Here is a 9,692-nt window from a genome sequence, read left to right as displayed (position 1 = left end):
TGAGTTTAAACTGTTTCCTGTGTTTGAACTCTATTAGCCAAGACTTTCACAGGAATGAAACTTTGGTTTCCTCATGTGTTAGAAAGTTCCAAGTACACAAAAAATGCAGGCATTTCTTATTGTGGGATCTTTTGAGGCTATTATATGAATATAGAATTTTAAGCTGAAACAAACATCTTTACTTAAAAAATTTCTTCCTTTAAAGCAGAATTTTATTATTTTATCAAGGAAAAAAGCAGAACAAAGTTCAAATTCTGTGAAATACATTTAGCTGAGTATGTGACTTCATTGTGATTGATCAACTAGTAGTATTATAAACTAAAGCCAGCTTTGTACGAAACAAATTGATCAGGCAATGAGTTTGGCCACATCAGCTAACTGGTATAGACAACTAGCCCTAAACAGCCAATATTTCTGTGGTACTAAAGGATAACTTTAAGGGAGAAAAGAAGGGAAGCTTTTTATTTTTGCCTAGGTGCAAGAGAGTCACAAGAAACAGCAATAACATCAGTGCCTTGAAAAAAAAAATTCTGGGAAAGCAGAAACTAACTCAAGAAGAAATAGAAAATACAAATAGGCAAATAGCAATTAAAAAATATGTTAGTGATCAAAGAGTTCCCACAAAAAAATCCCAGGATCATGTGTATTTACTAATGATTTCTGTGAAACATTTAAAGAAGGATTAGCTCCAATTATTCACAAGCTTCTAAAAATGCCAGTGAAAAGATCACTTTCCAGTTCTTTCTAAGAGGTCAGTATTACCCTGATATCAATACAAAACAAGGATATCACAAGAAAAGAAAACTGCACACCAATTTCTCTGATAAAAATAGGGATACAAGAATACCCAAGAAGATGCTGAGAAAACTATATCAGGAACATATACAAAGGAAAACACCACCAAGTGGGGTTTATCCCAGAAATGCAAGGGGACTTTAATAGATAAAAATCAGTCAATAGTGTACACATATTAGTAAAATAAAGGACAGCAAACACATGAGGATCTCAATAGATGCAGAAAAAGCATTGGACAAAATCTAAGCTACCTATGACAAACATTTGGAAAACTAAAAATGAAAGGGAAATTCCTCAACCTGAAGAAGTGTATGTATTAAAAATCATTGGATAATATCATCCTTGACAGGGAAAGACTGAAAACTTCCTCCCTAAGGTCAAAAACAAGAGGAGGATGTCTCTATTTAACATTGTCCTAGAGGTTGGTACAAGAGCAATTAAACAAGAAAAACAAATAAAAGAACTTCAGATTGGAAAATAAGAAATAAAATTATCTTATTCGCAGATGCCACAATTTTGTAGATAGAAAATTCTAAGGAATACACAGTAAAATTTTCAGAGTTATTAAATGGGTCAAAGAAGATTTCAGAATTAAAAATTTAAAGTTCTTTCTTTAATTTTATTTTTTATTGCAGTAGAGGTGATTTACAATATTATATAAATTTCATAGTACAACATAGTTTTGATTTTTAAAAAGTAATTTTCTTTTTATTTTATGTATTCATTTTTATTTTTGGCTACACTAGTCTTCGTTGCTATGTGCAGGCTTTGTCTAGTTGTGGCGAGTGGTGACTACTCTTCATTGTAGTGTTTGGGATTCTTATCGCTGTGACTTTTCTCGAGGAGGAGCACAGGATAGGTTGCTCCAAGATATGAGAAATCTTCAAGGACCAGTGTTCATTTTGTTGGCAGGCAAATTCTTAACCATTGGAACACCAAGGAAGTATCAGTGATTCACATTTTAAAAATATTATAACCATTTATAGTTTTTAGTGTTGTACAATGTATCATTTTTCTGTGTTGTACAGTGTATCATTGTAGTTTGTTTATTTTATATAATAGTACATACCTCATTCTTGACCCCTAGTCTTGCACTTCCCCTTTTCCCTCTCCCCACTGTAACTACTAGTTTTCTTTCTGCATCTGTGAGTCTATTTTTTTTTTGAGTCTATTTAAAAAGAAAAAAAAATTCACTAGTTTGTTTCATTTTGAGAATCCACATATAAGAGATAACAAATGGGTGCTTGTGTGTGCCTAATTGCTCAGTCGTGTCCAACTCTTTGCAACCTTTTGGACTGTAGCCCCCCAGGCTCCTCTGTCCATGTGATTTTTCAGGCAAGAATACTGGAGTGGATTGCCATTTCCTTCTCCAGGGGACCTTCCAGACCCAGGGAGCTAGCCCACATCTCCTGTGTCTCTGGCACTGGAGGTGGATTCTTTACCTGCTGAGCCATCAGGAGAGCCCAAGAGATAACATACAGTATTTATCTTTCCCTGTCTGACTTATTTCACTAAGCGTGGTGGTGGTTGTGGTTTAATCTCTAAGGCGAATCTGACTCTATGACTTCGTGGACTTTAGCCCACAAGGATCCTCAGTCCACGGGATTTCCCAGGCAAGAATTCGAGAGACGGTTGCCATTTTCTTCTCCAGGGCATCTGCCTGGCCCAGAAATTGAACCTGCTTCTCCTTCATTGTAGGTGGGTTTTATTTTTTAAAACCACTGAGCCACCTGGGAAGCCCTATAGAGTCCACATTCTCTATTAAAAATGTACAAAAATGAGAAATTAGCAAGAATTTTATGAAGAATACTTTGCTAGAATATTGAAAACCTTCCTATACAACTTCACATCTTCCTAGGTGGCACAGTGGTTAAGAATCCCCCTGCCAGTGAAGTAGACCCAGGAGATGCAGGCTCAATCCCTAGGTCAGGAAGAGCCTCTGGAGAAGGAAATGGCAACCCACTCCAGTGTTCTTTCTGGGGAATCCTATGGATAGTAGTGCCTGGCGGGCTACAGTTCATGGGGCCACAGAAGAGTCTGATACAACTTGACGACTAAACAACAGGGCATTTGTGCAAAATCTACCTTTGAGGACTTTCCCAGAGGACTGTGGAGCCTATGTATGTAATAAATTTAGCCATATGTCATCATATACATTGAAAGTGTAACTATGATATATGTCTCCTGGAATGTCCCATTTCCAAATATGAAACAATTAAATGTCCTGTGAGACTCTGTTGTGTTTTTAGTTCCTTTTGCATTAAAAAAATTCCCTCTAATGAGTTCTGAAAGTTCCAAACGTGTGTCCATTGGACCCAGTGTGTCCTCACTGGTGATGGTAAATAAGCCTGTGATAATTATATCATAAGTGCATTTGAATGTATTCTTGCTTATGACTGCTCTGATCCTCTGCTATATGAGGTGGGGTGACTGGTTGGGAAAGTGACTGATAACAGGCTCATTAGACAAGGAAATTGACCTTTGTTATCTCTTCTTTTTGATTCTCTTCTTAGATGAATACACAACGAACCACGTTTGTTGTTTTGATGCATTGTAGAATGGCAATAAATATGTCCAGGTATTCCAAATAGTAGCATCAGAAAGTGCTAGTGTGTGATGGGGAAAACTTGTACTGTCCTAATGGTCCAGAATTTATCAGTCAGATAGCCACGGGGAAAAACTATGACTGTTAATCCTCTAGAGTATGGGAAATTTTTTAATTAAACCTTAATAATTTTTCCTACTAATTTCGGACATAGGTGAAGTGAAGTGAAGTTGCTCAGTTGTCTGACTCTTTGCCCACCAGGCTCCTCCATCCATGGGATTCTCCAGGCAAGAATACTGGAGTGAGTTGCCATTTCCTTCTCCAGGGGATCTTCCCAACCCAGGGGTTGAACCCAGGTCTCCTGCAATGCAGGCAGATGCTTTAACCTCTGAGCCACCATGGAAGTCCACAGGACGTAAAGCCTCCATTAATTTTGTATTAGGTCAAAGAACGGTATATCTCAACTAAGAGAATTTTCCCCCTTTTCCATTAGCCTAGGAGAAAGATCCTGGTTTGTTTTGAGAAAGAAGCACATTGTCAAAGAAACGCTGTTTCCTATGAGCTGCTTCCTGGTGAGTACTTGATCATGGGGCTAACTTGTAATCTAACAGGTCTGATAATTTAACCAGAGACTGGTTCTGTTTAAGTATCTACTGTGGATCATGCATAGTTAGAAAGTAATGGAAAGAAGTGTTAGTTGCTCAATTGCATCTGACTCTGCGACCCCATGGACTGTATCTCACCAGGCTCCTCTGTCCATGAGATTCTCCAGGTAAGAATCCTGGAGTGGGTTGCCCTTCTCTTCTCCAGTGGATATTCCCGACCCAGAGATCAAACCCAAGTCTCCTGCATTGCAGATGGATTGTTGATTGTCTGAGCCACCAGTAAAAGTAATCAGTCAGTTCAGTTCAGTTCAGTTGCTCAGTCGTGTCCGATTCTTTGCAACCCCATGAATCGCAGCACGCCAGGCCTCCCTGTCTGTCACCAACACCCAGAGAGTACTCAAACTCATGTCCATCGAGTCAGTGATGCCATCTAGGCATCTCATCCTCTGTCGTCCCCTTCTCCTCCTGCCCCCAATCCCTCCCAGCATCAGGGTCTTTTCCAATGAGTCAACTCTTCGCATGAGGTGGCCAAAGTATTGGAGTTTCAGCTTCAGCATCAGTCCTTCCAATGAACACCCAGTAATAGTTTGGACCAAAAGGAGTTAAGTAAAATACAATTAAATTACAGTTTCTTATTCACTCAAGCACCAATTTGCAGCAGATGCCCAGACCCCTTCCTCAAAGATTGTATCAAAATACTTAGTTTCTAATTAGGCATTGGAATTTTCTTTTTCTTTTCTTTTTGCATTTTCTTAAATAAAGAAGAGTGTTACTGTAGGGATTGCAATGGACATACAGTTTTAAATCTGCCACACCAAGTACCTCCAATGGAAAAAACTATTCCCAGAAAAAGGCATGTTGAAGAGTAATCTATGAAATGATTGAATAGCAGAATGAAACATTACCATTCTGCCAGGTAGGTAGACTGTGAGGGAATCTGATGACCCATTAAAATGAGCTCATTGAATCAGGACACCATGTCATGAAAACATTTCCCTCCCAACAGTAGGTCTGGTCTCTCTCAAACCCACAGACTGTGTGGTTATGCTACTATAATATACTACCTTTACTGGTCACACTGGGGTCTTGAAAAAAAGAGGTCAGGCTGAAAAGACTTCAGGAAAATAACTGATTAGGAATATGGTAATAAGAAAACTGCTCTTTCACACTTTGCATTTCCAAAGGGCTAAAATCAGTGCACAGGAGGCTTCCTACATTGTATGTCATACCTGAAGCATAGAAATGAACACTGTGAGTCCATGAGATGTATTTTCTGCAGCATGACAGCCTTCATTGCTAACCATTAGTTGTTATGTGTCTGCAGTCATTTTCATTTTGTGTTGTTTACCTTTTGGATTGCTTACCTTGTGGACTATTTTTCTCAGATATTCTTTTCCAGAAAAGTTAAGTGACATATTAAAAATAGAAACAAATATTACCAAAATAGAAACAAATCTTTTATTTAACAATTTAATAAGTATTATGATTAATATTATAATGTTTAATTGTAAATGTTAGTTATTTATTGTAAAATACTTTCAAAATATAAAATGATCCCTCATTCAAAAATATACCTGAAAATAGCGATTTTGCTTCCATTTTTGTTTTTTAAAAGTCGCTATCATTTAAATTCTCTATTCTTCAGTGATAGTATTTTCCATTCCACAGGTTAGGCAGAGAATGATGACAGAGAAACAGAGATAACAATGAAGGTAAAAAATGAGTCTACCATCCAGGAGTTCATTCTGGAGGCGTTTCCTGCCGTCCAGCACTTGGGGAACCTCCTCTTCCTGGTGCACCTGCTGGCATACCTGGCCTCCATCGTGGGAAACATGGTCATAATCATCATCACCTGGGCTGACCATCGCCTCCAGACGCCAATGTATGTTTTACTGAGCGCTTTCTCCTTCTGTGAATGCTGTTTCATCACCACAGTTATTCCCAAACTGCTGTCCATCTTCCTTTCAGGAAGGCAAACAATTTCGTTTTCTGCTTGTCTCACACAAGCCTTCTTCTTTTTATTTCTTGGTGCAGTGATTTTCTTTCTCATGGCAGTGATGTCGTTGGATCGATATCTAGCCATTTGCAAGCCTCTGCACTATGCATCCATCATGAACCTGAGGGTTAGTTTCCTTCTGATTTTCTTGTGCTATACTTTGTCCTTCATCTTAATCACTTGTCTGGTGCTCAAAGTTTCCCAGTTATTGTTCTGTGGCCCTCATGCCCTTCCTCATTTCTTCTGTGACCTTGGCTCTTTAATTCACCTCTCCTGCTCTGACACCAGATCTGTTGAAATGTATTTCTTCTTTGCTGCTGTGTTTGTCATTCTGCTGTCCCTCATTGTAACCATCATTACATACAGCAACATAGTAGTCACAATTCTGCGACTGCCATCAGCCAAGGAGCGACAGAAAGCTTTCTCCACCTGCTCCTCTCACCTCATTGTCCTCTCTCTGATGTACGGCAGCTGTGTGTTTATTTACCTGCAACCAAAGCAGGTGAACAGGCTGGACTCCAACAGGGAGGCTGCCCTTGTGAACACGGTGGTGACCCCGCTGCTGAACCCTGTCATCTACACCCTGAGGAACAAGCAGGTCCACCAGGCTCTGAGAGACACACTGTCTGGGATGAGGTTGCAGAAATAGAGCTTTGGAGGCTTAGGATATGGGCTTGCTTCTCTAGTTCAGTTTCCCACCATTGGCAAAATCTATTCTTGAGAAGCTCTCCGTATAGCTGTTTATCTTGTGCTACTTTTCAGCTGGATGGGTACTCTCTTATTTTGCAGGTCAGTACCTTCTATTTGAAAATTTCATTTGTTCTCTATATTTTGCTGAAGCTATTGTCCTCGACTTTTTTACTTATTGCTCTTAAGTAAATTAAATTCAAATAATATTTATGGAGCCAACTATTATATATGTCATAATATACAAAGTCATTAATGTAATGATAAATATGTTGCCAGATTTTATAATTTCTGCCCATAATGCATTTTTATGCTTGAACTTTATGATACTTCTGAACAAAATAAATAGAAACCCTTCTTCATCATTTGATATTCAGTGTTTGAAATTCTAGAAACAAATTGTTTCTGAAAATTATATAAAGTCATAGTACAACTTAATGGTGTTTCATTATTTGAATCTACTTATGTGAACGAATCAGTGGTATTATCACTAGGTCTTCCTTGGGTCTATTAGTTTTAGTATACAAATAGTTCCATGTAACTCCAGATTTTCGTATGGGCTCTTTCAGTATCATCTTCCAGCTGTATCAAATGTTATCAATAAAATTCTTTTATTCTTTCTTGAATTATACACAAAATGTAAAACTCTAAAAATTTGTACAGTTTTTTTTTTTTCCCCCTGTAATTGATGTTGTCAAGTCCTGGAAACAACAAATTGCTCAAAAGTAGGTGAGCCCATACCTCCCATCTAAGAGGTATTTTCACCTTAGTGTGATCTTAGGTGTAGGAGCTGCCAGTGTCCTCCATGTTAACCTAATTTGGTTACATTTTATGTAGTAAAAACAACTAGAACTCATGATTAGAAAAATATAAAAGAAAAATTAGTACATCAATAATAAAGAGGGGATCAAAATGGACTCATTTACTGTGATTGAAGGTTCATTGAGGACGTGGCTCCCACATGAAGATAATTGGCCCTAATGGGACATAGGTCCTGTCACATCTAACACTGCATGTGCATAACATGCATTTGATTTTTACTATGTCTGGTATGAGTGTTTTTCCCTTTCAGCTTGATTTGAAAATTGGTTATAATTTAAGACATAATCTTATTAGGAAGAATTTTACATTGTTAATAGTACTCAGTGATAGATTTTTATGTTTGGGAGTGATTTAATTATAAGTTATCCTAGGAATTATGGTTTTCCAAGGACATCTCTGCCTTTGTCTCTCTCCTTTCTAAAATAGAAGTTAAATGAATAATTTTAAACCTGATAAATTTGGGAATTCCTGAGAGTCTTCTATTTTGGTTTCTGTGTCTTAGATAAAAGAGCCAATCTTCACAGCCTGGAGTCCAGAACCAGGCTAGTGCAGGAGATGGACATCACCAGTCAGCCAAAATGAGCCAAACCTCATGCTCATACAAGCCACTCTTTGCTGTTAGTGTGTCTCAAGAGACTAAGTTTTGTCAAGCTCTAGTATCTCAGCCGATAGAAGCCAAACCCTCTTGTAGCAACTGGAAAAGTTAGGGTGCTGGAAATGTTGTCTAATTCCTTGTATTTGTAGTTGTTCAGTTGATAAGCTGTGTCTGACTCTTTGCATCTTCATGGACTGCAGCACACTAGGCTTCCCTTTCCTTCACTGTCTCCCAGAGTTTGCTCAAACTCATGGCCATTGCGTCAGTGATGCTATCTAACCATCTCCTCCTCACTGCCCTCTTCTCCTTTTGCCTTCAACCTTTTCCACAATCAGGGTCTTTTCCAGTGAGTTGGCTCATCACATCAGGTGGCCAAAGGATTGGAGCATCAGCTTTACATCAGTCCTTCCAGTGAATATTCTGGGTTGATTTCATTTAGGATTGGTTGGATCTCCTTGCAGTCCAAGTGGATTTCAAGAGTCTCCTCCAACACCACAATTTGAAAGCATCAATTCTTCAGTGCTCAGCCTTCTTCATGGTCCAACTATCACATCCATACATGACTGCTGGGAAAACCATAGCTTTGAATATCTGGACCTTTGTCAGTAATGTGATGTCTTTGCTTTTTAATATTCTGTCTATGTTTGTCAAAGCTTTCCTTCCAAGGAGCAAGAATCTTTGAATTTCATTGCTGTAGTCACTGTCTGCAGTCATTTTGGAGCCCCCCCAAAATAAAATCTGTCACCACTTCTATTTTTTCCACTTTAATTTGCCACTTCTATTTTTTCCACTTCTTTCCAGTGCTTTTTCCACTTCCATCTATTCCATCTGGTGATGGAACCAGATGCCATGATCTTAACTTTTTTAATGTTGTGTTTTGAGCCAGATTTTTAACTCTTCTCTTTCATCCTCATCAAGAGGTTCTTTAGTGCCACTTTCTGCCATTAGAGTGGTATTATCTGCATATCTGAGGTCATTGATATTTCTTCCAGCTATCTTGATTCCATCTTGTGATTCATCCAGCCCGACATTTTGCATGATGTACTCTTCATATTAGTTTAATAAACAGGATGATAATTAACAGTCTTGTCATATTCCTTTCCCAATTTTGATCCAGTCCATTGTTCCATGTCTGGTTCTAACTATTGCTTCTTCACCTGCATACAGGTTTGTCCAGAGACAGCTAAGGTGGTCTGGTATTCCCATCACTGTAAGAATTTTCTACAGTTTGTTGTGATCCACACAGTCAAAGGCTTTCCATAGTCCATAAGCAGAAGTAGATATTTTTCTGGAATTCCCTTGCTTTCTCTATGATCCAACAAATGTTGGCAATTTGATCTCTGGTTCCTCTACCTTTTCTAAAGCCAGCTTGTACATGTGGAAGTTCTCGGTTCATGTACTACTGAAGCCTAGCTTGAAGGATTTTGAGTATAACCTTACTTGCATGTGAAATTAGCACAATTGTCTGGAAATTTGATCGTTCTTTTGCACTGCCCTTCTTAAAACCTGACATTTTCCAGTCATCTGACCACTGCTGAGTTTTCCAAATTTGCTGGCATATTGAGTGCAGCACGTTCACAGCATCATCTTTTAGGATTTGAAATAGCTCAGCTGGAATTCCATCACCTCCACTAGCTTTGTTTGTAG

General features: G+C 38.5%; 1 protein-coding gene across 1 annotated transcript; it reads left to right on the top strand.

Moving 5' to 3' along the window:
- The first annotated feature begins 5,187 nt into the window (after positions 1–5,187).
- Positions 5,188–6,590, top strand: LOC122446806 (olfactory receptor 6C74-like). Its single transcript, XM_043477289.1, has 2 exons — positions 5,188–5,196; positions 5,619–6,590. The coding sequence occupies exons 1-2, from the start codon at positions 5,188–5,190 to the stop codon at positions 6,588–6,590; spliced, it is 981 nt and encodes a 326-aa protein (XP_043333224.1).
- The last annotated feature ends 3,102 nt before the right edge of the window (positions 6,591–9,692 follow it).

This window comes from Cervus canadensis, chromosome 8 (genome assembly GCF_019320065.1).
Source record: "Cervus canadensis isolate Bull #8, Minnesota chromosome 8, ASM1932006v1, whole genome shotgun sequence".
Taxonomy (NCBI): domain Eukaryota; kingdom Metazoa; phylum Chordata; class Mammalia; order Artiodactyla; family Cervidae; genus Cervus; species Cervus canadensis.
The sequence above is the reverse complement of the archived record's forward strand: the minus strand, read 5'-3'. Positions and strand labels throughout refer to the sequence as shown.